The sequence below is a fragment of the Oryzias latipes genome, chromosome 12, assembly GCF_002234675.1.
Source record: "Oryzias latipes chromosome 12, ASM223467v1".
Taxonomy (NCBI): domain Eukaryota; kingdom Metazoa; phylum Chordata; class Actinopteri; order Beloniformes; family Adrianichthyidae; genus Oryzias; species Oryzias latipes.
Window position 1 is genome coordinate 11,848,948 of NC_019870.2, and position 26,822 is coordinate 11,875,769.

At 36.5% G+C, this 26,822-nt stretch overlaps 1 protein-coding gene across 3 annotated transcripts in view; it reads right to left on the reverse strand.

The window, feature by feature from the left end:
- Positions 1 to 16,703, reverse strand: part of LOC101172596 (zinc finger protein 618) — a 39,226-nt gene extending 22,523 nt beyond the window's left edge. For 2 of the 3 annotated variants that reach the window (XM_023960535.1, XM_023960532.1), the window contains exons 1-3: positions 16,304 to 16,703; positions 3,473 to 3,791; positions 502 to 579 (exon numbers count right to left, since the gene is read on the reverse strand). In XM_023960535.1, the coding sequence (XP_023816303.1) occupies positions 502 to 579; positions 3,473 to 3,764 (370 nt within the window). In that variant the 5' untranslated portion in view covers positions 3,765 to 3,791; positions 16,304 to 16,703. The remainder of the gene's footprint in view (positions 1 to 501; positions 580 to 3,472; positions 3,792 to 16,303) is intronic. The other variant, XM_023960533.1, reaches the window with a different exon arrangement.
- Between the last annotated feature and the right edge of the window lie 10,119 nt (positions 16,704 to 26,822).

Genomic DNA, 26,822 nt, shown 5'->3' on the forward strand with positions numbered 1-26,822 from the left:
AAACATCACTATTATAAACTACAATATTAAGTCTAGTAGTACATACAGGGGGTTCTTGCTATGTTAGCAGAAACTTGATAACCTCACAGGAAAAGTATTTTGGGAGCAACAAATGTTGAGTGAAACAACTACTAAATCAGTTTATAGATTAAAATCACATCAAATATATCAAATGGGCAGTTCTGCGTTAATAAATGTGGATTTATATGGTTCTATGAAAATTACAGTACAGGCCAAAAGTTCCCATCCAAATGAATGGGAAGGTGTATCCAAACTTTTGGTCTGTACTGTATTAAAAGTTCCTCCAAAAGTTAAAAAAGTAACGAATGACCCACACATAAACTTGCCTCCCGTTTCAACTTTTCTGTGTTTAAAAGGGCAATAAAAAGTTTAACAAAATCAGTTTGTGTTCTTATCATTTTAATTTCAGTGCTTCTATAACATTATTCACTTTACTCTAGTTTTCTTTGGAAACTATAGAACAAAATAAATTTGTCTCACCTCTGTGTGCCCTGACATGTGTCTGAAAGCAGTTGTAGTACTTGTACTTCTTGCCACATACTGCACATACATAGGAACCTGCATTATGTTACAAAAATACAGGTTATAAAAACAAGCACAGAAAAGAGTTCACATTCAAGCACAAAGGGGTGTTTGCAAAAACTGAACTGTTTGTTTAAAATACTTTGTCTTTACGTGTCTTTACAAGTGTGTGTAATTGTATTCTATCGCATAAAACACCAGATGGATAGAAGGGTTGGAATTCAGAAGAGTCATGTGGACTGAGTAGAAAACATCCTTCTTCTAGAGCTTTTAAAAACCCTTGTGCTATCTTAGATGACCCCATCCTTACATTGACGTGTTCTCCCTACCATGACAAAGGTGGATAAAGGTGGAAAGATTTCATGTAATCCATGGACACCAGTGAAGATCACAAATCATTGAAGAAAAAAGGTTCAGAGTACTGTCTAGTGGGTCTAGATGACCCAACTCCCAACGTTAAAGTGCCTAGGATAGCACAAGGGTTACATCTAACTGTACGTCTAATTTTTCTGTTTATTAAAAAGGGTTATTGTGTTAATTTGTTACGTTCCAAAAATGTAAGTAGTCCAATAGCTTAACTTGAAGTCCTGGTTAAGGAAAAGTACTGATGAATTTTATATTTATTTTTCAACCAAGTTCTGTAAAATTGTTTCCCCCTAAAGCAATTATTGACATTCAATACATAAATACAGTTCCACTTATAGCTTTAAATAAGGCTAAGTAAATGCAAGTAATTTTCTGGAGGAATTATTCAGTGTGAAAATGTTAATAATCCTCACCACAGACTAACAAAAACAACATTAACAATATGACAGGGCTCCAGACTAACTTTTTTCACTAGGAGCACAGTGGCCCCTAACTGAAAAATTTAGGGGCGCAACCAGAAAATTTAGGGGCGCATACCGTAAATCAACATTCTAATCAAATCTACTAATTTCCACTGTATTACTAATAAATACTTTAATAATAGATGCAGAAATTACAATGACAAATGATTACTTAATTTTACAATGATAAAATTACAACAAGAAGGTAAACTGACAGCACCATCTCTGTCATGACAGTACAAATAAGTAAAGAAAACTGATGGAAATTTATCTTTGTGACACCAAATAGGTGCAGCCAAGATGCACAACAAGCGTGTTTGAGATCACCCAGGTGAACTCAACGCTGCGCAGATCACCTGGTGTGAGACATATATTTTTGTTTTTGCTCCAACATCAACTGTCAATCATCACAAAAATATCGCGAGAAAGGGGTGGGAGCAAGGGGCAAACCTACCCGGACACAGCTGGAAACTAGAGACTACAAAACAATGCATTATGGGACATGTGTCCTGATGGTTTTTGTAGTGGAGTGATTAATTAAAATAATTTAAAATACCAATTCATTAAAAAAGGCTACATACATCACAAAACATTAAAATAATCATAAAATATATAATAACACAGATCATACTAAGGGGGAGAATAATATTAAAACTAAATTGAATGTTAAGGACAACTCCAACTGTTGTCCTTCAGTCTTGCTGCAGATTCGCTTTCATCTCTCAGCCCCACCCCCCCCCCCCCCCCCCCCCCCCCCCCTGGTCTCCCCAACGATCTAGGCGAGCCGCTGGTTCATCTCAAACACGTCTATCGTTGCATTTTCCCCACGTATTTTCAGTGTGTCTAAAACTAATGTTGTTTTTGCCCGCACGTGTTTAAAGTTCAAGCCCCGTTAGCTGTCACGCATGTAGGTGTGGGACATTTATTCTCTTCAGCTGACCCGACTCCCGCGGGACGGGAGCGGTGTGCTGCCGTAACCCGTTTGATGCGCCGCCGTAACCAAAACCTAATCCTTCCTCCGGATCTGTGTGACCCAGAGAAAAGTTCAGCACGGACTGCATGTATGTAGAAAATTACGAGCGAATAAATACATTCTAAAGGAAAGTAAGGAACTTCTTAATGTGGCCCGGGGAGGGAGGGGGCTGTCAGGTTTCCTGCTTTCAAACCCTGTCATTGTCACGCCCCCAAGAGTCATATACCCCACTGTGATTGGTTGGTCAGCTCCGTGCACGACGATGAAAAAGTGTCATTCATACAAACTGGCGTGCTGCAGTAACATTAAACTTTCATATTAAGGCGGGGACCGCAAAATATCATCTTGGGGGCCGCAAATAGCCTGCGGCCGCGAGTTTGAGACCCCTGCTGTACACTCTGGCACTGGTACACTAGCTGCAGGTCGGAAGAACGAATCAATAGTTCGCTTACCCATAGCTCAGACTCACATATCAGGTTGTGATATTTGTCTCAGTTTCCTTCCCACAGATGTTTACGCGCGCTCGATTATCTCTAGGCCCCGCCCCCTCCACGCATTTTAGCCACTCACAGTGGCTTTCCCTATTCTTCTCACACGCAGTGGCCGCCTCACAGACAGGTATCACGCGAGAGTGTACGTGCTCGCGTTTCATGAGTATGTGCGCGAGTGTGTGTGTCTGCCTGCGTCCGTGTGGCTTGCGTCTCATTGATTATTTCATCGATCATTGATGTGCCCCTTCCACGTTTGATGTATAAAAAATACGGAGGGTGGGGGAGGCAAATTTACTGGTCGCACATTTGTGCGACTGAATTTTACATCCAGTCGCACACTCTCAAATTTTGGTCGCAAAATGCGACCAATTGCTCGCAGTCTGGAGCCCTGTATGACTTTTGAAGCAACTGAACTGAAGAATATAAAACTTTATTTTTACTCCGCCTATTTTTAAATTATGGGCTGATAGCTGGTCTTAAAAATTGAAGGTTATAAAGATTCTGAAAGAAATCACATTTTCTGAAAGAGAAAATAAAAGTCTCCATGTGCAGAAATATGCCTTTATGAAACCACTAACATTAAAATGAGTGCTATGCAAGGTCAGCAAACAAGCGTTTATACATATGCATCCACACACCTATGCACGAGTCTGTGCTCTTCGTTGGAGGAGGAGTGCCAAGGGCAAACATACCCTCGGCCTGAGCTCTGCGAGATCCCCCTCCATTTGATCCTCTGTCATTTCCTCCAATCACAACGCAGATCTCTGCTGGATTGGGTTCCCCGATTTTTCCATTGCTCGTCTCTGAGGTTCCAGGCTCCTTTTTCACGGCAACGGGCGGCGGACTGGAGCTCTTAGCTGAAGCATCGGTGGCTACACTCCCCCCATCTGCTAGTTCCTTTAAAGGTTGGGGTGCTTCAGGTGCACTCATGATTCTCCCTCCTCTGTGCCTTTCCTTCTGTGAAATGACAGTAACAAATAGACAAATAAATGAGTGATCTGCATTCTAACTTGGTCAAAAAAAACAAATTGTGTGTAATTTACATTTTTAAACAGTTCAGGTTCTATAGTGGGCGGCCGTGGTGCAGCGTTAGGGCGGTCGACCCATGATCGTAATGTTGCAGGTTCGATTCCTGCCTTGCACGCCCATAAGTCGAAGTGTCCTTGGGCAAGTCACTGAACCCCACCTTGCCTCTGGTGGTAGGTTGGCGCCAGTGTTTGGCAGCGGAGCCGCCACCAGTGTGTGAATGTGTGTGTGACTAGGTGAATGGGTCTGTGACTGTAAAGCGTTTTTGGCCTTGTAGGTAGAAAAGCACTATATAAGTATACGCCAATTACGCCATAGTGGGACCTACAATTGACCATTAAGCTCAATTGAGGACGAGAACCATCCTTTAATAGTTCCATTGTACATTTTAAAACTAATGCAACATCCACCAAAATTGAGACGTCGATGGAACTGTGATGTTTCCAGACTTTTTTAGGTAGTTTGCTCTATTCCTGAGAGTCTAATTTAAAATTAAACTAAACCAAATAAAAAAGTAAACTACTTACAGCTGGACAGGACTAGTCTAAATAGATAAATAAATAAATACATAAAAAGAAGAAGAAGAAAAAAGTTGAAAAGCCACAATGTGTGTGTCATAGACATGATTCGTTTTGTTTATGCACTCGTCACAATATCACCAGTCCGTTCTTCCAGCTGACCTTATCCACAAGCATTACAGAGTAAAAAGTTGGTTGTAGTTGTTTTGACCAGTATTGACTGCTTTTATTTTTGTCTGTGGTGATGCAGAAAATGAGTTTCAGCCGGATTTGCCCTGATGTGAAGCTGCAGGGGCAGGCAGGGACCGTCAATAAAGTAGACGAAAACACTCCAGACAAACTATCGCAGATTCTCTTTATCCGTCTCTCATCACTCTTTCTCTTAAAGTAAGTTTATGACACGTCTTTATCTCCTCGCTTTAGGACTACAAGTGTTGTAGTACTAAAAAAACTTAAAGCGAATTCAAAAAAAATATATAGGAAAAATCAGTAAAAATTCCGATATGGTCATCGGAATTGACCCATAAACAAAACAAATAAACAAACAGTTCCTACAGATCAATATTTAATACTTGCCCAACGTTTTGCTCTGTAATGTTTGTGAATAAAGTAAGTAGGAAGAACAAAACAGACTGGTAATATGTCCTCAATCATGAGTAAAATGCCACTAAACACCAAAAACACAATTTTAAAGAATAAAAGAATAAAGGGAATTTACATTTTTAATATTAGTAAACATAAATATTTAGTAATTATTTACACTTTTTTTTAAATGAATGCCATAAAATAAAACAAACAACCACTTTGGGAATAAATTGAATGATTTACAGATCAAGTCTACAGAAATTTTTCTTTCTTGCTGTTGTGTTTTATTCAATCAAATGGGAGAGTATAGATCTTAAGGGAAACTGACTGTCATTCCTCTAAGATTTTCAAAATAAGAGTGACGCTGACAATAAAGACTGGATTTTGTCTATTATCCAACTGTGACAGTTCTCACTCTGAACACAGTTGAGCTCATTGTGTATAAAACATCATCTATTGCAATGTCTGTTTAGGAAAAGACAGATATTAGTCTACATCTCCAGAAAAATTGTTCACAACTGACCTTTAATGGCAGAAACTCCAGAGATTTGTGCCACCTAAACCCTCCAAGACTAGAAATATTCAAACTCCCTCATTTGCCACTTCAGCAGGTAGCTTTAAGAGGCCATATAAAGAAAATGTGTTGGAATGCAACCGAGCAGAGCAGAGTCCTGCTTGGATGACTGATGTTGTAGAAAAAGGAAAAATGATTCTTGGTACAGCAGTAGACCCATTCAGGAAAACCATGCCCCCACACACACAGCCCAAACACATTTCACACACAAAAAAAAGAACATACGCAAACACCTCTGACCTGACTGATGCTAAAACTGAACATTTACAGTTTGCAGTTCCTAAAATGAAAAGGAAATGAGTGTGTTAAGTTTTGTATGCCTATAAAAAGCCATCCCTAATAAATTTACAATTGCAGTTTTTTCAAATAATGTCTTTTTTTAGGCAATTGAATTAGAGTTTAAATTTAAAGCACAAGAATTTTTATTTTGTACAATTACATTTTTCAGGTTTGAAAGGCTATGTAATCTTGTTCACATGAAGCATGGATTTAGACTGTGAAGGAAATTGGAAATGATTATATTCATATGATTCCCATGGGGTCCCTTGTTTTGGGTTTTGACAAAAGTTATAAAAAGGGCTGTTGTGATGCAAAAGGAGACTGTAAGTAGAATTAGAACTCGCCACAAAAGAGTCCCCCAAATAAAACAGAAAAAAACTATTTCAAAAAATGTCAATACATTGTCTAAACAGCCCCCAAACAAGTTTAAGTTCCTTTTAAAGAAATGAAAGATTTTGTAAAGCTGATGTTCTAGACTGAAGGTTAAATTTGAGTCAAAAAAGCATCAATGTCAGCGTAGCATCCGCTTCCACAGTAAAGAAGTCCTACATAACAGCACAAATGTTTCCAAGTTTCAGAAAGCAAAAAGCCTTTTCCACCCTAAAGGATTATAAAAACAAAACTACAGTTTTCCGATGAGTTCAGGGCTCCGGGAATGTTGTGCTCAGCATTTTTTATTTAGTAGAAAATATTAGCACAGACACCAGACCTGAACAAATGACTAACTTATCTGAGCTGAAGCTTTTAAATCAACTGAGATGCAAAGTGGTGGACGTATGGCATGCCTGAACAACTGTCTGACCAGATCACTGCAACAAAAATGGTACTGTAGCCTCTTTGTTGTACATCAGCTTCCTTAAAGCTAAGCACAGAAGGAGCAGGGGTAAAAGCTGAGGTGTCACCTTAAACAACTTTAAGCAATGGAGGAAGAGAAAGATGAATGAGATACAAAAGTGAGTAAAAACAAATCTCTTGCAGTTGGAAGTTTTCCTCTTTGTGAGTTATGAAATACTATTGGACGAAAATGTTGTTACCTTTACAATAATGTTTGGCTGAACCAGGAATAAATGGGAGGGTGATATTCAGTCTGACGGACAGCAGAACAAACAAGAAATTACAGTTCCTAGAAGATGGCAACACCTTCTAAAACAACACCAGAAAATACATATTTACCTTCTGGAAGGGAAAAATAAATCCTAAGGCCACATGCACTAAATTTGGATCAAAGTATTTCATTGTACTAAGCTGACTTTGCTCTTTCATTCACATATTTGGCAAAAGAGAAGTACAAGTGTCAATATTAAGATGATAACACAAGCAACAAAAAAGAAATAAGTAATGTTCTGGTTTTTAGAAAAACAAATTTCACACTGTAGCAACAAAGCAGTTTTGTTTTGTTTTTCATCTGTAATCATAGCAGAACCCTTTTGGGCTGCAACGTCAGCCGCATTCCCGTTCTTCTCTCAGTGGTGCCACATTTTACAACTGAGTGATGTTTTAAATAAAAGGCCAGTTGACATTTTCCAATTCAGTCTTATGAAGGTGAATTCTTGTAATAGCTGGAATTCCTCTCAGGAGCTCCTAAAAAGAAACGTTCCTCAAAAGCATCACAGCTGACATAAAGCACTCAAGAAAAATATTGTTTGACCCTTGCAAAAAGAGAATCAACCAAGAGGAAAACATTCTTTGTGAGGCAAATGGATGAGACATCAAATTAGCTGTAGTTGTAGGTTTTTTTTTTAAACTTTGCTTTTTTTTTCCCAGCAGGTTTTGCTCAAAGCATGTGGTAAATTTTGAGAGGCATGATACTACTTTCTATTAGAACCACAGCTCCTCAACTGACAAACCCAGCCACAGTTTGAGGAATGAGGTTAGTTCTAAAATAGACATTGTGAAAGTGGCTGGTCACGATGTCTTTGCTCTAAGTATTGAGCTGCAATTCTAAGCACAACTTCAATTCTTCCTCCCAAAAAAAGAAAAACCTATAAGTGCACAGCAAATGAAGACTACAAAGTGATTATTGTACCATTACTCCAAGCGCAACACTCACGGTTTTGAACGTAAAATAAAAAAATAGTGATAATAATATTATTTTGGACTTGAAACAAAAAAAAAACGCACTTGAAACTCCAGAATATGTGTAATCAAAACCATTTTGACATCAACCTTCATGTCTATGTTTGTGATTTGCCGGCTTTTTTGGTACATTTGTAACCTGATGCCCTGCTCTGTTCGAGCACAAAAGAGAGAAAATTTCTATCAAGTGATAATTGTTTTGATTGCATATATTTTTTTAAAGTTTCAAATTTAAAATTGTTTTGTTTACATGTATTTTTGCATTTCAAGAGCATTTTTCTGTTTCATGGGCAAAATAATTTCTCTGTGCACACAATAGTTTGAAGGTTTTATGCTCAAAATAGTGAGTGTAGATGGAAAAATGGCCCAAAAATCCCTCCATAGAAAAACTGACTTTTTAACATTTTTGAAGTAAGCTGTCAGAAGATATTCCTCAAATGATTTTGAAAGTATTCAATCACAGTGTCTCTTCTTGAGCTGACCTGCCCGTCACAGAAACTATGAGAACAATAGTGACGTGAATAGCAATCATTCTAGCAAAGCAGCAGGCAGAATGTTCAGAGACGGGAGACGGTCATTCTCAGGCTCCAAAACAAAACTCACATCAGGAACATGTGGGAGATTTTTTAACAGCTTTTCAAATGCTTTTTAAAAGAATTCCAAAAAAATGGCCCTTTGGACTCACAACAACTTATTTCATGTTTAAATTTAAAAAGATCTTTTCTGAAAGTAAAACAACGGAAATGGTGCTATTTCTAGAATAATCATGGCCCTTCTCTGCACTCTAAACACGCAGTGTTCTCTAGGATTTTACAAGTGAGAAGTCATCAAATACTCTTATTGTGAGATAACTGAGTAAAGGTGCATTGTGGATCCAAGGGTTTATAGCACAACACTTCAATTCTGCATCTCAACACAAATGTATTATTGACATGAAGTTTACTGCATTTGCCTACAAAAGAACTGTGCGAACACTTAAGGTTGGTGCAAATACTATTTGACATATTGTTATACCAATTTTAAAGAAATGCCAGTTAAAGCAGTGTTAGCAGGACAAGAAGCATTTTAGTGGACTAAACGATAAATGTCATGTTAGCACACCATTACTAACATACTAAAATGATGCTGTTAGGACTACATTTTAATAAAAGAAAATATTTTTGAAGCTGATTGCATTTTCCTTTGATTTTTCCCCCAAAACAAAGTCTTGTTAGTTCACTTTAGCCAGTTTCTTTCATTTTGTAGACTGGCTTTGCCACAAGTCCAAATGTAAAATAAGCAATTTTTGTATGTTTTTACTAGCTACAGTCTGCCAATATTATTGTTAGAAGACAATAAAGACAACACTTCAAGTAATTTTTATGAAGGAAGATGTTTGTTAATGAAACAAAACCCATAAACCACCCTTATATCTAATACTTGTCTTCCCAATGAATCTAAATAACTTTAATGGAGTGATGCGAGGAGGGAGATTTATAAATAAACTATAAAGTATGAAGTGCAAACTGTTGGATATGAATAATAAGCAATGCCTAATTTAAAAACTTAACTAGAAATCTAAACCAGAAGTCTTTTCTGCTGAATTATTTAAACTGAGGTAAAAATAAAAGCAGAAATAGATGCTTAAAAATAGTTCTGCTTTAAAGAAAATAACAAAAATCAGTAGGCAACCTTTAAAATCCTCAGTTGCTTTAGACTAAAGCTGCAAGACAAACAATAATCAAGAACAAATTTTATACAAGAGGCAATTCCTTTAAAAAAAAACAGTGGGTTAAATGATCATACAATGTTTTTTATGCACTAAAAAAAAGGATCTTTTCACTTCAAATGTAACTGACTCATTCACGCTGCACTCTGAGGGTAACTTGGTTTAAAAACAAGATGGTTTTGATCGATATCCAGGTGTCTCATAAAGCTGTCAAGTCTGCTGCCACAAACTGCCCCCTGCTCTTTGCTGCAGTGAAGAAATAAAACACAAACAAACAAAAAAGGAGAGAGAGCAGCATCCTTCGCTTTCTTAGGGTTCACATTTTAAAGCTGGGCAACAAGAAAAGCACAAGGCAGGAAAAATAATATTAAAAATAAATTAGCACTTATGGTCAAATCTGCTCTCTTAAAACCTTCGTCTTCACTGATAGTTTCGCATAAATCCCTGCTGGAGAACATAATATTTAAACACAATAAAAAAACTGTTTGTTCTTTCTCTTCAAACCACTTTGGTGATTTACGTTTTTAAAACCATTTATGATTTTGAGTGGCATTGAGGTTGAAAATATTGTCCTCGGTTGTAAGATATTGAATTCTTAGGTCTATTTAAAGCACTGAAACAGAAAAATACTTTCAGCATTTGCATAAATATTATCACAATCTATATCACCACCAGTGACCTTCTCCTTTTCCTTTTATTCTTAAAATAAATATCAGAGGCAACAACTCTTGCTTTAATATGTAAAATTTGGAGTATGTGTACTTACAAAAAGCATATTTGCAAAAATTATCGCACTGAAAAGCTGCAGCACCATCATAAAAAACGGTGAGAGTCAGCATATTCGGAATTTCTAAGCACAGTTTATGAGAACATAAATGAGAGTCAAGACCTGCAGAAATACTAACCATCTAATTGCTCTGTCATGCTTTAGTTTAAAACTGCATCTCAGCAACTAAAGCAGAGTCTGCTTCTCTTTAAGCTCATGTTTGGCAGCAGTTCTGTGATGAAAAAGTGCAGAAATGAATAATAAAAATTGTAATTATCCTCACTTGTTGGAAGTCTTAACGAGGTATTTCATGGTGTGGGCTCACTATCTCTGAGACATAAGTACATGATGAACATTGAATTGCTGTACCAAAATGTTTTTGTAGCAGGACGGCGCTGGATTAACAGTAAATGTAGTAATTACATTATGGAAAAATGTTGGTATCGACCAACATTAAGAATCTGCTAATAGGTCGCACTTACATAACTCTGCTTACACTGTATAGCCATGATGTCTACCATGAACACATCAAAATGATAAGGGGTGACTTGATCGTGTCAGCCGAGTTACATTTTCTGCTTACATAAATCGTTAGAAGTTTACCTGTAGTGCTGGGAATTACTCACAGCTATTGGAAAAGAACTTTTACAGATAAGACCTCTGAGAACCAACAGTAAACAACAGAGAATTAACACTATTAACATTAACACTGAGATGTGGGCAATGAATAAATAAAAATTCAAAATGATTTCCGTTTAGCTCGCAGGATTTCTATAAAAGTAATCAAGCACCAACAAATGGACTAGATTTTGCAAGGATTTGTGTTTTCTTTGTTGAGTTTTAGGGCTGCACAATATAAGAAAAAACTTGTGATGCCGGTATTAGTGGTCAATGTTGCAATGTCAATATAACTTGCAATACATTAACAAATAGCAAAAGGAAAGACAACTTACATTATTTCCATTTTTGTTTTCCTCCCAGACAGTCACCAGGTTTTCATTTCAACTGTCATCAGCTGTTTCTGTTTCACTTTATTGTTCCTTAGTTTGCATTGGTTCATGGTTTTCAGTATCATTTTAAGGGCCTTAGTTTTATCACTAGTAAGTTTAATCAGTCTTTGTTCTCTGCTTTCCTTTGATATTTTTGCTAATTTAATAGTTTCCTGCAGTCCTGCCTAAAGTATTAAGAAATGGGTCGGCTAAACCATCAATCTTGACTGATTAAACTATTTTAAGATTAGTATTTCCAGACAGTAAAAAGCTAAGCTACAATATACGTCTTTTTTGGTTGTTTTTTTTTTTACAAAGATTTTTACTGCTTCTTTAATGAACTGAGATGAACTAAGGGTTCTTAAAAGGACATTAAATGTAGTATATTTAACACTGAACTGCATTCTTCTTTTGTTTAGAACTCATTTGTTTTAGGTGAATCCCAGGGTCAAAGTTAAAGTGATTGGACTTGGTATGTAGCATCAAAGGTGTTAATATCTGACACTGGGGAACATGTTCTTGGAAATATTGGCAATCAACAATCCAATGCTGTATTCACTGAGTGCTACAGCTAAGATGCTAATGTGTACGATTTACATTTGACAAGAATTCCCTTCTACTTCCCAAAAAATGAACAGACACATTAGTTCATAAAGACCAGGTTACATTACTACAATGCATGTTAGAGACACACTGCCCGACTTCCTCTTTTACAGGTTCCCCATTGTGTGTTTTGTCCTTTCTGCATCATTTAATTCCTATCAACAAATCTTGATACATCTATAAAAAAAATAACATTTATTCCATCTGCTACTACTTCGGTTTTTAATTTACCTATTTATGTCTTTTTACTTGTGAGGATTATTGTATCGTCATGGTCTGGCCATGCATCAGACACGCCAATTCCATCTGATCTCTGAAGCTAAACAGGGTCAGGCCCGGTTAGTCCCTGGATTAGAGACCGGACTAACTCGTGCTTTAAATCATCGCAACCATTTTGGGCCATTTTCCAATGTTTACATGGGCTGGTTCCAAGTCCAGGCAAATGCAAAAGCTTGGGTCAAAAAAGTCATCTGCCATAAACCTGAAGTGCAAATCTTAGGGTGAGTCACCATGGCTTGGTTTTCTGTTCCTTTTCAGTTTTTCAAAACTAAAAAAACAACAACATTTTGATGCAAACGGATCATGAAAATAGCCTGAAAATGTACACCACTGGTCTAATAAAAAACAGCAAATTAAAAGCATCACCTCATCCTAAGTGCATGGTGGTTCAGTGGTAGACAAGATTATGTTCTACTCTAATTCCATTATCTCTGTATTTATATATTTATAGCTGGTATTGACTGACAGCTCCTGATTGAGGGTTAAAAATACTTACTGAAAATGAAGCAAAAACATTCCTCGGCAATGTCAAATTTATTGGGCTTTTGTCGCCTTAAAATAAGATTAAACAACAGCAAGGATGCATCGTTTTCTAAATGGAATTTCTTCCCCGGCCGCTCGCTGAAAAAGCAGCCTCTAAATTAATACATAAAAATGTCTTTTGAGGCCTGCGTTGGTCTAATTAAAGCCGAAATGCAAAATCGGCCATCTGGTCTTATGTTCTTTTATAGGCTGAGGCCTGTGATATACTGTAACCTACAGTGCCATAGCAGGAGGAAAATCCAAACCAGATGCACACTTGCTTGATGTTTCTGACAAACACAGGAAAACTCAACCAAATGCACAACCATCCATGATTTATTTGAAAAATGCTGCTGGAAATTGACTATAATGGAGAGCTATATAACTTGGCCAAGGTATGTTTTAAGTAATTTGATGTTATCCACGGCAAGATAAATTATAATTTGCTGAATTGATCTGGAGCTGGGAAAAAAACAGGAGACATAAACATCTATAGATTCTAACCCTGTTTAGAATTTAGCTCTTAGTTGGCACACTTAAAATAATCGGCCTATATTTGGTCGGCCCCTGAATATTTATGTGGTAAATCAATCATTGTGCATTTATTTGAAAATTTCCATTGCGCTGGCAAAACTGGGTAAGCTGCCAGGCAAAAATATAAAATACAAATTTGTTTAAGCTCAGGAAATTGTTCCCACTCTGGAGGGATTAAAAATAGGAATCAGCTAAAACTGTTTAAGGAGGCAGAGGGAGGATGAGGATGGTGGCAGTGGTGGTGGGGGGTTATTTCAATCACTACTTTGATTGCATGTTTGTATTATCCAGAGCAAGAGTCGGCAACCGGGAACAGGAAGCTGACCAAAACCTGTTTCACACTACTGCTTTGGATTTTTCCATTTCTGTAATGAAATGCACATTTCTCACTCCTCTGTAATAAATGTCTTCCAAGATGGTGTATGACCAATGATTTCAAAAAGCAATAATGCAAAGAAATGAATACCCCCTCCACCCCCTCACATCACCCCACTTCTCTTCCTCAAACACATATATATAAACACGCAAGATGCTCTGGAAACGAAAAGAGACAAAAAAAAAAACTGTTGTCTGGTAAAATTCCATCAGCATACACTCAAAACCCCCATAAAAACCTTTTCAATCTATATGTTAATTCCTCAAATTAAATTTTAATAACAAGAGATATTGAAAAGCAGTCTTAAACTATACAAAAATAAATCCTGAAAGATCAGGCTCCCCCCTAAAATTAGAAATTCAGGGCTGCATCCGGGCTGCTGCTAAACCCTTGTAGGCTGGCAGATTAAATTTTTGATGAAAATCAAAATTACACTGCACGCTGACGCAGCCGCAGCAAACCTGGCACTATTGTGATTTATGGATTCATTAAACCCGCGGGAGTCCCCCCCCCTCTCCCCTTTTCACTCAAAGAAATGAGATTTGCTTTGCTGAAAATTTGTGTTTTCAGAAAAGCTACACAGGATCTTCTCCACCTTCACAAATAATAATAATAAAAAAAGAAAAAGCTCCTGTGTATATACCCACTGCATGTAAACAGGCCTAATTTTCATTGCTGCAGCAATTGAACACCCCCTTATGCATTATTCATGAAACCAATAAGGTGCTTTTTTTTTTTTACAAAGAATGAGGCAGAAAAAATATGTGCAGAATGCACAGAATTTTTTTTTAATGCAGCACTCCCAACCCTTGATAAAAAATAAATAAATAAAACATTCCCTTGAGACTAATTTAACTGAAGCCATTTTCAGACAGTTTCCACATGCCACTAAGAAAATAAGAGCACATCAACTGTTCACCTTGACTACGTATCAACCAAAAAAACAAGAACATGGTATTAAATCAAAGTCGTCGCTCGCTACTGAAATGGCAAAACCAACCGGCTGTTCAGCTTTTCATGACAATCAGAGCAGAAACCATTTTTTAAAACCCTTTAATTGTGAAAGCTGCAATCTAATCCTTCTCTGTCCTCTATTTCACATCCTCTTCCAAACTTAGAGATACATGTTTTTTTTTAGCTGAGGCATCATTTACTTTGTTGAAATTAAAAAAAAAACAGCAAAGTAAACAAAATTGGGTCTTTTTTTCCTTCGCTGCAGCTTTTTCCACACTTTTATAACTTCTTACTTGATCCTCAAAGAATTTGAAATCTAAACATTCCCATTACTTGCAAACAGATCCAGCCTATTAAAACGTGTCTACCCCCCCACCCCACCCCACCCCCTATTTTCATTTCTGTTCGCCCAACTTGAAAGTCTTGCATTTTGATTAGACCTATTTTGCGCAAAAGGTCAGAATTTACACTGGGATTTTTGCATACCAACTGCACAATTTTCCACCAGCTCTCTGAATTGAATGAATACAGATTTGAAGGTCAGCATTAAAATTACCCACAGCAAAATGGCCTCTCAGGACCCCCCCCCCTGTACATTAGAAAATAAAAGCAAGCCATGCAAGATGGGAAACTGTTTGCCATCTGCAAGATTAATATAAACAGTATGGTTGTGATTGTTTTTTCTATCCTCAAATTATGCTGAGACAGTTTTCCTCCCTCCAGTGCTGGAAGAAACATTTTTCCCCCCAGATTACTAAATTTCTCTTTACAAAAATAAGCGTTAATGAATATGCATTTATAGAGAAAAAAACTTGTGGATGCATACATACAATGTTAATCTAAAAATGTGTTATATGCTATGCATTTTTAATTATTTATGCAATGTCTTATCTAAAAAAATGTATAATAACTGAACGATCTATTTGGTTATAAAAACTGAATAAACTTGAAAAGTCACATTTTAAAGTTAAAGTAAAATAAAGAAAAATCATGCAGCAATTGCTAAAAATAAGCCTCACAAGTCCTTGCAATTTTTTTTTTAATTTCTCAAAATTACTGCCGACAGGTGGCGCCAAAATCACGGAGATTTTCAAACCCCCTCTCTCCCTCTGTTTCCAAAAATAAAAGTCGCGACATGTATTTTTGATGGATAATAATTGTGGCGCGTTTCTGCTTGATAAGATAGCTAACAGAGAAACGCTAAAAATATCTGAGAGTGCTCGAAAACTAGCAAGAGAAGCAACTCCGGAGCTCTGCTTGAATTTGCTGGAGAAAAAAAAAATTCACAAAAACATGGCTGCAGGAGGTTTTTGTGTTTCAGATTGTTCCTCCCCTCCTCGTCCTTCATGTTACTGGTCCCGGTTGCTACATCGTAATAGGCAACACTTTTATCTGGGTGGCGTGTGTTGAACAAACTCGGTGAATAAACGACAAAGGCAGCAGGTCCACGAAAACTCCATTACTAAAATTCAGCCCAAAATGAAAAAAAGAAAAAAGAAATTTACAGATTCAGGTGGCTTCAAGCATTCAGCTCATTTTAATGGCAGACATTTGAAGAGACTGCCGTTAACCGTGTGAAAAGAACGAAACTTCAAATCCGCAGCTGAAATTTTTTGGACAAATTTTGTTTTTTTTTTTAAAATTAGGGCAGAAAAAAAGAAAAGAGCGGTTTTGACATACCTCCAAAACGATGCAGCTCAGGCGAAACAGACACCCTCTCCTGAAATCCTCCCTCCCCGACCAGAGGTGACTGCACAAAACTGCTTCCTCAAAAATTGTGAATTAGTTATGAGATTCCAAATTATGAAAAAGAATGGGGGGAAAAAAGAAGGTAGCCACTTCCCCCCCTTCGCGACCCGCTACGTTACATTTTAGTAAAGCATAATGGCGCATTAAGTTGTGAATTTTGACGAGATTTAAGGGGTCCGTGCAAGCTATGCGCGCGCGCGCTGCACAGTCTGTTAATGTTGCGGTCCCCTCCTCTGGAAAAATTCGTCCGCCATATACAAGGGCAGATTCATAAATTGCAGCGCCGGCCTGTTTATTAACCCGCATAAAAAAAAGAAAGGGGGGGGAAAAAGAAAAGAAAAGAGAAAAAAGGGAAAAAGTCTCAGAAGGAGACAGAAAATAAAGTGTTGGCCAGCTAAAAAGGCACACGGAGTGATGGAAAAAAATGTGCAGAGGACCACTTTCAATATTTGTTTATGTAACAAAATGGATATTTCCTGATTTGATTAGTATTTAATTTTGCTTGATATACGAACGACTATTGTGTATGTCAGAAAAGCTGTTACAGTTATTTGCTGGTAAAGCAGTAAAAATCAAAAGTGCAGTCTAATTTTGTATCTAGATCAAATAAACAAATGATTAGATGATTCAATTTTTTTCTTGATTCATCAAAATTCCAATTTTTATTCCTCCAGGACTTTGATATATTTGTTGAAATTTTAAACTATTTTTAAACTGCTGTTTTTGAACACTTCTTCTGATGATGTTTTTCCAGGGAGCGTTTTTGGTTGGCCAACAAGTTTGGTTTTCAAAAACACAGAATTAACAATATTGTCGAGAATATTTTGATTTTCTGCCGAAATGTTTTTGGCAACTGTTTATTTTAGCATTTTCTGTCAGAATTATTATAGGGATTGCATTAATTATAACATGCAACACTGTGGAGAGTATTATGTCTACACTGAGTGAAAAAAATAATATTTCTGTTTTAACTTTCAGGCCATTTTCTCTTTTTTTGTTCTATATTCTCATTTTATTTAATGTTTTAATGGTAAGGCAAATCTTTAGTTGTTTTGTGATGACAAAAACAATAATAATAGGGATTTATAAGTCAACTACTGTTTACCCTCAGCACATAATAGTACACTTTAAGTTTATGTTATTAAGTATACTTGAGTTTAAGTATAAGTATAGCAAGTATATCATAGACCATGTAGATTTACCATAGGAAGAATACTAACTAACTGTATGCTTCGTCAGACTAAATTGGATTACTTTAAGTTTACAAAATAGCCTATAGATATAACTTCTAGTGCACTGCCATACCTTTAGTACAGACTAGGAATACTTGTGGAACACTTAGATTGACTACTTTTTGCTAAGGGTTAAGAACATATTTGTCCATTTACCCTACTTGTCCCTACTTTTTGTCTTCCTTAGAGATCTAAAATTAATTGTAGTGTTTAGTTATTTTATGAGTATCCTGCATTTTGTGTTCATTTGTTTGTTTGTTTGTTTTTCCGTGCAGGAAAAATACGAAAAATCCAATTATACTTTAAGTTTTACTTTTGTTTTGTAGTTTTTTTGTAGATGTGTGAATCTCAGGACAATTTTACAAATGCTGTTTTTAAGTGCTCTGCAAAGCTACACATGCTTCTCAGAATATGTAAAATGAGGTTCTTGCAATATGGATTAAGATTTCCTTTTTCAGATTAGTTTCTCCCCTGTTATTCTTGTTACATGTTGTGCAGATATTTTTAATTGCAATGTGCAATTATTGTTTTGTTTTTGTTTGAAATCTTAGGTTTGAAATATCCCTGCATCCTATATTTGCATAAAGTTGTGTGGGTAGCATTGTAAGTAGCTTGGTCAAACAGAATTTTTGATCAGCCTTGAATTCTTACTTTTCAGAGCATTTATTTAAAGTCCACTACACTATACCCAATTTAGAGCTGCAGCAAAGCTCCTGCTGCACTGATTGCCAGTCTATAACAGGCCACAGTCAAATCACTGCTCTCACTGCTGTGGATGGATTTATCACAGGACAAAAATTGATGGTGAGGCATAGCAAATTTACCCATAATGTAACAACTACAGAGGAACCCCCAGCCACATACAACATTTAGACCAGCAGAGGGCAGCAGTACACCAAAGACAAATCGTTGCTTTTTTCCAGTTGCCAGTCAGCACACTTGAGCATGCGCTTCAGTGCCTCTCATCATTTGGCTCTCTGTCTCCCCCTAACGTTTTTACTGGAAACACAGCATCAGTCTCCTCTTCACTCTGAAGTAATGCTGCACTTCTTTGTTGGTCTGCTTTGCCTAAAAGTGAAGTCATTTTTAAGTTAGCTTTACTTTTTTTAAGTCAAGAAAAAAATAAACAAATTTAAGTTAAAAAAATTATCAAGTTATTGTGCCAAATATTTTGTATATTTAGAATAGTGACACTACAGTGTCATTATTATCTTGTTTACAATATACAGTAAAGAAAAAAAGTTTTGACACACCTCCTCATTCAAATGAATGCCACAAAACTTGCACGTGTGTCACAGGAAATGAAAAAAACAGCATCCATAGATTTTTAGAAAAAGTTTTTTTCTAATTATGACACACTTGACATTCATTTTAAATGTAGATTAAAAAAATGTTAGTTTCCTAAATAAAGAATTTCACTTAACGAATCAGCTAAAATATCGGAGAAAAAAAATAATTTGATGATACGATTTTTTGAAAATTTCTTTAAGTGTATAAACAGTGTTGTATATTTTTTTAGCCAGAACTTGTGGTTTTATAATAAGCATTCTGCGATGGTACAAACAATCTAAGGAAGATAACTACATATTTCTAAAAAGTCAACATTGCAGTCTGTAATCGCTGCTTGTGAGCAGCTGAAGTTAGATGATGTGGTCTAAATTGACTGAGTTAATCATTTAAAGTCATCAATGAATTTTCTTTGTCCCCTTGAATAGTGAAGATGTCTAGCTTAAATCAAAATAAAGCAGGAAGCACACGTATGTGTTTTTATACACATTTAATTTTGACATTGTGTTCTAAATACTAGCTATAAAACTCGCAAAAAAATAAGGGAAATTAAGTATGTTGAATGCAATCAGTGTTTTATAAAAGTTTGATTTTCACCCATTAAACAATATAAACGTCAACAAAATGTACAGTTTTCTTTTTTTTAAAGTCCCCTTTTTGCTTAAAGTTTAAATAAAAAGCATGATTTTCATTAGGCTTGGATGCACAGAAAGAAGAGTTGACACGTGGATGTGTAGAACGAATATCTTCTGTATGACATTTACCTATAAACACATCACACAGGCATGTTTGGGGCTAAGCACAGTATGATGACTGCTTTGATTTAGACATCGCGTCACAACACAGCAATGGAATCGGTAAATACATTGAGCTAACCTCTCACCAATCTGTTGCCATTTAAAGTTTGATGTCTTCCCAAGAACCTGCCATTACAGTACAGAAATCCGTCCTGTTCGCTCAACTAAACAGCAGTTGCCAGACCACTGAAAAGTAAAAGATGTAGTAATCCCGTTTGTTTGTTACCTTGCTCCTACTAACTATAGGTCTCTGTCAAAGGCCAATGAAAGGCCTTTGAATTGCTGTGTTGTGTTCAATGAGAGCAACAACTCCAAAAATAGAGAACTGAGGGATTCAAAATAGAAAATTGATGCTTTGAAAAATGTGTTTTTGAAGCAGCTTAGTCAAAGCTCACACAAAGAATGAATGCTCTCTTTTAAATGTTGCTTTTGTGTTAATTTTTTTCATTATTTTCTGTACAAAATGCATCCAAAAATACAACGATGATGGTAAACAGATTAGCTATGCCAGGTAAGGTGAATAAGAGTGAGGATCTCTTCAGCATGTGTGGGAGTTATTAGATGGTAAGAGAAAATGTTGCCTTATATAAAAACAAAAAAACCCAAATTAGGCAAGGATTAGGTGAGTTGAAAAAAGCCTGAAACTGTGGGATTGGGATTAGATGTGTGTATTTATGCATCTTTAAAATTGCAGCTTTGGAAACAAGATTCTTAATGTCAAGCATTTCAAAAATAATATATTTTTCTTACGTAATTAAGAAAGCCAAAAGTACGTTTGGAGTTTCAGGAGCACAACGGTTTTTTTTAGCTGACAAAATTGTCAATGGGATAAATTTTCTGTAAAATAAAAAAACGAATGAATCTTACACTAAGACCAGTGTTTTTGGTCTTCAGTCGTCAGTATTTGTCCAAATAAGTGAGATCCAAGAACAGGACAGTGATGAAAAGACGTCCAGGTCATCAGTGGGAGACGGTCATTGTAGCTGGGGAGCCGAGGTTGGCTATTGTTGTCTGATTCAATGCATGTACCTCCCATCATACCTCCCATCATACTGTAGACTGTGCACTTTCTTCTATGAAGACAGCATTCCATGATGACCCCAGATTCTTTCAGAAGGATAAAGGAGCTTTCCAAAAACCTAAACTGGTTTAGCAGTGGTTTGAAAACAAAAAGGTTTAAAGTCCATGTCACGTAGCCACTGCGTACAATCTGCACACATTGCATGGATGATAATTGGTCATATATGTGAAAAATGTGAGAAAAGTTGTGGTCTTTTAGTGAAATTTTCACAGATGTATCACAAACGAACCACAGTAAAACCGCTGAAGAAGTACGAATGAACCACGTAAAGAACACGTAAATCAATGTAGAACATGAACCGTTCGTGATTATTGCGCTGTTTATATGCAATTCATTAGTGATTCATGCGTCAATTCCTTAATTTTAACGTGATATGTGCGCTGTATACGCGATATAAAAGTTATACATAGGTGGTACGTGCTTGAAAAGTGCATTAGACCTACGTTAAACGGTAGTGGATAGCCAGAAATTTGTGTATGCATCTGGCCAAAATCATGCATCGTGTCAAATTGCGTAATATTTACATAACAGTTACTTACAAACTAGGTAAAATACTCGCAAACTGTGTAATCCTCAACCGACCAATAATTAACTAATGACCAACGCAAGAAACACAAAAGACCGAAATGTCATACATGGTGAATGCACAAAACATACGTAGTGGCTGTTTACTCGGCCTTAAGGTGTTAACTGGATCTCAATCCAATAAAATCAGTCAGATTTAATGGAAACCCAAGTTCAATCACTAGAGGTCTTACCTCATTGGATTTTTTTAGGAACATGAATTGTTCCCGATATCACAGCAAAACTCCAGGAGTTCACTAAAGTACCACCCATCAACACGTCAGGGCTGTCATTTTTTGCAGCAATTGATAGACCAACAATGTCTTTAGAGCTGGGTTTAAGAAATTATTTAATATTCATTACAACTTTATCTAAAAAATGCACAATCACATTTTGAATCCAGTCAAGTTAAATGTCTTATCCTTTTTAGTAATGGAGAAAAAACTGCTTACGTTTTGCTTTTAAAATAAGATTTCATAGTAAATTTTAGTTGAATTTAAATCACCAAATGTGTAAAGGTTGTTTCTTTCAAAAATGCCAAACAAATTTTTGGTTTTGCCAAAATTTTCGTTTTGCCAGTGAATTACCGAAAGCGTAAATCTTTCCATAAAACATAATCTTGTAATGTAAGTTGCTCCGACAAAAACAAGATACTGCAGCATGAGTGTCTCATTTATTTCTGGACATCATGTTCTCTTCACTCTGCATGCAGGTAATGAAGGACTGTTTTCGTCTCAGGATCACTTGAAATGATAAGGGCTTACAGCTTCCAAAAAAAGACTATAATTAGTTAAAGGAGCCATTTCTATATTTAGACTTTAACTACAGTACAATAGACAGAGTGACATAGAAACAAGCTAAACCTCTTCATCTTTTCATTCATGAAAGGTCTAGAGTGGCTGAGGAAGATGATAACAATAAACTTATGGTGAAGGTGTAGTAATCCTTCTCTGTTCAGGCTGTACCTGATTTCAGTGAAGCACTTTCCAAGCTAGTTATAGTTTTCTGTGGACTGAACTTGAGTATTGTTTTTATGTCCGGCCACTACACAGTGAAAGCTGCAATCTGTAACTTACCATCAAAACTCTTAAAAGAGATAAGTGTATGAAATATATATATATGTCTCCAAATACATATAGTTGTGACAGGTTTGTTCCTGACGTCTTTTCTTTGAACCATAAAAGGCCCATCTTATGTGATGATTCAGATGAGGGGAGGGGTGTCTACAGTCATATAAAAGCTCAGCATATTCATTTACCACAGTTTACGACCGCTGCACACAAGGTGAACCTTAATTTTTCAAGGCTATAAAGAAGAGTTAATCATAAACCACATGAGAAGTGTAAAATGTCACAATAATCTACATGTACCTGCTGTGACAGTCAATTACCAGTACAAGCTGTAAATTCACTAATCATTATTCACTTTCATAATGATATTTTGTTCAGATTAATTAATCCTTTTGTGAAACAATTATTATTTTTGAGCTACTTTATAAAAAAATTTTAATCAGTTTTAATGTGGTACCAAAGTGTGAAAAAGTATAACAAAAAGCCAGTGGTGGATCATCATGGCCAAAGAAATATCTGAATCATGTGTTAATCATGTGTTGTCCATGCATACTCCTTAAATCATTCTAAAACGTCTGTCAAATTCCTTTTATTGTGTTTATGCTGGTTATGCTGCTTCCAGACAGACATGTATTTTCATATTGGAACATTTAACCAATCGCATTTCAGCTGTCCTTTGTTGCCAGGCAGGGTCAGAGCTAAAGAGGCCTTCACTATCCGCTCTGCAGGCCCTCTGATGTGAAATCAATGTCGGACATTCATTTCCTTCAACCAATCAGATTTTGAGTTGGTGTCAGCAGGGTCCTCTAGCAGGCTTAGGCAAAGTCACAGTATTCAGACCTTCTGATTGGACAGCACCCTGAAGTTTCAGGGATTACGGGAAGAATTTCCCACATGCAGCCATGCCCAGTAAGACACAGAGCCGCGGAGCACTTTTTGATCTGTCTCAGTTAAAAACAGAGCTGACTGTACGCCATGGATATGATTTAGCAGGAAAATCTGCCACTGATCTCCTTGACTTCCTTCATCAGAAAAATCTGATTGAGATCATGAAGCAGCTGGATTTGTGTGTTTGGCGCTGACCATCCCTGTCCACTGCGGCTGTCGAGCGGACATTTTCAGCTCTAAAGCGAATCAAAACCTACGCAGAAACACAACTGGACAGACCCGGCTCTCAGCACTGGCCTTGATGGCAAAAGAAAAGGACTTCTTGATGGGATTGAAGCGCGCTAATCTAAATGACAGGGTAATCGATACTGTTTTTAAAGAAAAAGAGGAGGATGGATTTTGTCTTCAAATAATCTGATTTTTCGATGAGTGAAATGATGAATATCATAATAAATAATGTTCCAAATTTATGTGGTTATTTTAAATGTTTTTTGCTGGCTGTAGTTGCATAAAGAGATTTGTTTAAACTTTTGTTTATTCAATTTATTTAGAGACATTTATTGTGGCAACAGAAATTTTTAATATACAGTGCAAACCTTGTTTCTGCATCATAAAATGGCTAACAAGGGGTTGAGTGATTCAGACTACTACTGAAGGCCCAGGTGTGTAATTCATGGTGCGCCACTGCATAAAGCGTATGTAATTATTATTTTCTTAACCTTTTTTTGTCAGTGATAATATCTTTGTGAGAGTTTGTGCATCAACTTGGATTTATTAGGTGATAAGTTCTAAAAAGTCAGATTGCTGAGATTGTTTAAATTTCTAATCTTTCACTGATCATTTGACGGATCTTTTTCAGAGTGGAATTGAACATTTGATCTTATTTATTTTATTTTTTGGGTGTAATTTTTTTTTTCAAATGTAAAAAATTCATATTAACAGAATGTTTAAAATAGAGCTGCAAAAGGTTGTCTTACATTACTTACTGTAGGCTGAAACAGATATTGGCACTCAGATTCTTAGATAACATGTCTTGAAACAAAATTATGAAAATATATATTTTTTTTTCAGTTTTTGAATAAATATGCTTCTTGGAGGCAGTGGGGACCCATAAATGGAGCAGGCGAAAGACAAAGAAGACGAGTAAATGCTTTTTTTTTCATTGTTTCAGACTTCTATATGTATTTCTATAATTTTCTTTTCAAAAATAAATTTCATCACTGAGGCCTAGAAGAAAGATGGACACAAAATAAGAGGCTATGTTGGCAATCCTTACCTCATATTCAAATGAAAAATAAGTGTGAACTTTAAAAGTCAAGTTAAAGATGTCTAAACTCGTTTACTAGATAATTTCTCACATCTCTTTTTTTTTTCACCAATCCCCTATTTTCATCTGAGCGTTTCCTCATTTTTCTGGGGTCTTTCTGCTCACAGAGAAGTGCACTTGTCAGAAATTACAGATGACCAAACCTTTAAATAGAGCAGAATCAAGATCAGGTCACTGCAACTTGTTAAAGTCACAGCCACATAAACTGAAACAGGCTGTGAATGTGATAGAAATAATGTGGCATACCACTCATAGTTCTGCAAAGACTCCCTTCATTATACATCATAAACATATTTTGACAGTTATAGTCATGATGACTAAAATTTAGAGAAGGTTATGGTTAACTCATCACCTTCTCCAAGTTTCTTTTGTTTTTGTTTTTTTCATTACTCTAACAAAAAAAAGCAATTGTTAATTATGTGAATATAAATTCAAGTCATTACATTTCTAATAGTCTTTTTAATTGTCAGATTTACACATTTTTTACAAGAATAAAAAAAAGCACATCTCTGAAAATTTACACTTACTTTTATCATTTTTAGTTATGACATAAAACGCTGCGCCCATATAAAGGCTTCCCAGATTCGGATGATGTTGGACGCCAAAAACCTAATGTGATGAGGGAAAAGAAAAAAGAAAAATAACACAATAGTCTCCATAAAGGTTCAAACCTTTGCAGAAGGCGAGCCAGGTGGATCTGCAGTAAAGAAGTGCTCCATTTCTGATCTGACCCTGCTCCGCTCTGAGCAGTAGATACAAACAAATCAACAGAAGACCACATTACAACTGATTCAATGCCACCACATCCTCCTTGTTCTCCTCCACCTCCTCACCAGGACCTTCTCCTGCTGCCAACAAGGGCATCATCACCTTCAGGTCCTGGATGGTGGAGGAAATGAGGGGAACAACAAGTCAACAAATGCAAGGAACACAACAACATCCACAGGTAACCAAAACAGCAACAAACACTGCAAGAGAAATCATAACGGTCATAATAACACACGGTCTGACTTATCACAGGCCTGAAAAGGTAATTCACACCACAAAATGCATGTCACCAATAATGCTGAAATCAAACCAACACAGAACATTGCCATCCTCTGGGGGTTTGAAATGAGAGGCATCTTACCCTAAGGACACCACTCAATTATTTCAAATATACCGGAAAAAGAAATCAAAGCACACAGAAATCAGAAGATGGATAACACTCATTTAAGGTTATAAATGTAAAACACTCTTAATCGGTTCCTGTTAGGAGGAGAGGACCAGTCAGTTCTAATTGATGGTTACAAGTCCAATGTTCAGTCAAGCGGGAGGGAAACTTGAATGTGACCCTGGTTTTTGTTGTTAAATGTTTAGGATAAAAAAACAAATCTGCAGATTCTCATCTCATACCGGCGAATTTGACAAATTGTTGTCAAATCCAAATTTCTGTATAGAAATAAATAGAGAAACCATAACCGGGTTTTTTGGTTTATTTTGGTTTTATTTTTACTGGTCAAAGTTTTTTAGGGAATATTTTTTAGTGTTTCAGGCAATAAACTGTTACATGAAAACTTTTTTTTGCAGTTTTTCATTTTAAAATAAACCATTTTATGTTCTTGTTATGTCATAATAAAAGCAGCCGATATCAAGGAAAGTCCTGGAGAGTCACCTTTAAAAATATAGAAGTAAAGCAATTATATAACTGTTACAGTTATCGTATCTGGGTCGACACGAACCCCTAACAAATTACTGGATTAATAAATCAGGAAAGCAAAACTTCTCCAGGAATCTGAGCCCCTGAGACTTGAGTCAGGAAATGTGTGTGTGTGTTGGCTTGACCCGAGGACTGACATCATATAAGTGATACGTCTATAAATGGAACCTCATTACTGGGTTGTTTTAATAGAGACAGACCAACTCTCCAACTCTGGAGGGGTGGGGGCTTTCAACTCTGATGCAACACCTATAGGAGCCAGAAGAGGTTCATGCCTGGGTTGCATTGATGATGCTGTCATCCAGAGGACATGGAAGTTGATGTTTAAATCTACAGGAACCTACAAGAAGTAAAATTGAGTCTCATTGCCTCAAGTACCTTCATCTTGGTCAAAGAGCATCCGTTGCAGTACTTCTTCTATGTTCTGATGATCTGGTGAGGTATAGGGGAAAGACCATCTGAGATACAGTTTCTTATCAGAAAAAGTCCTGCTGTACACAGCGTT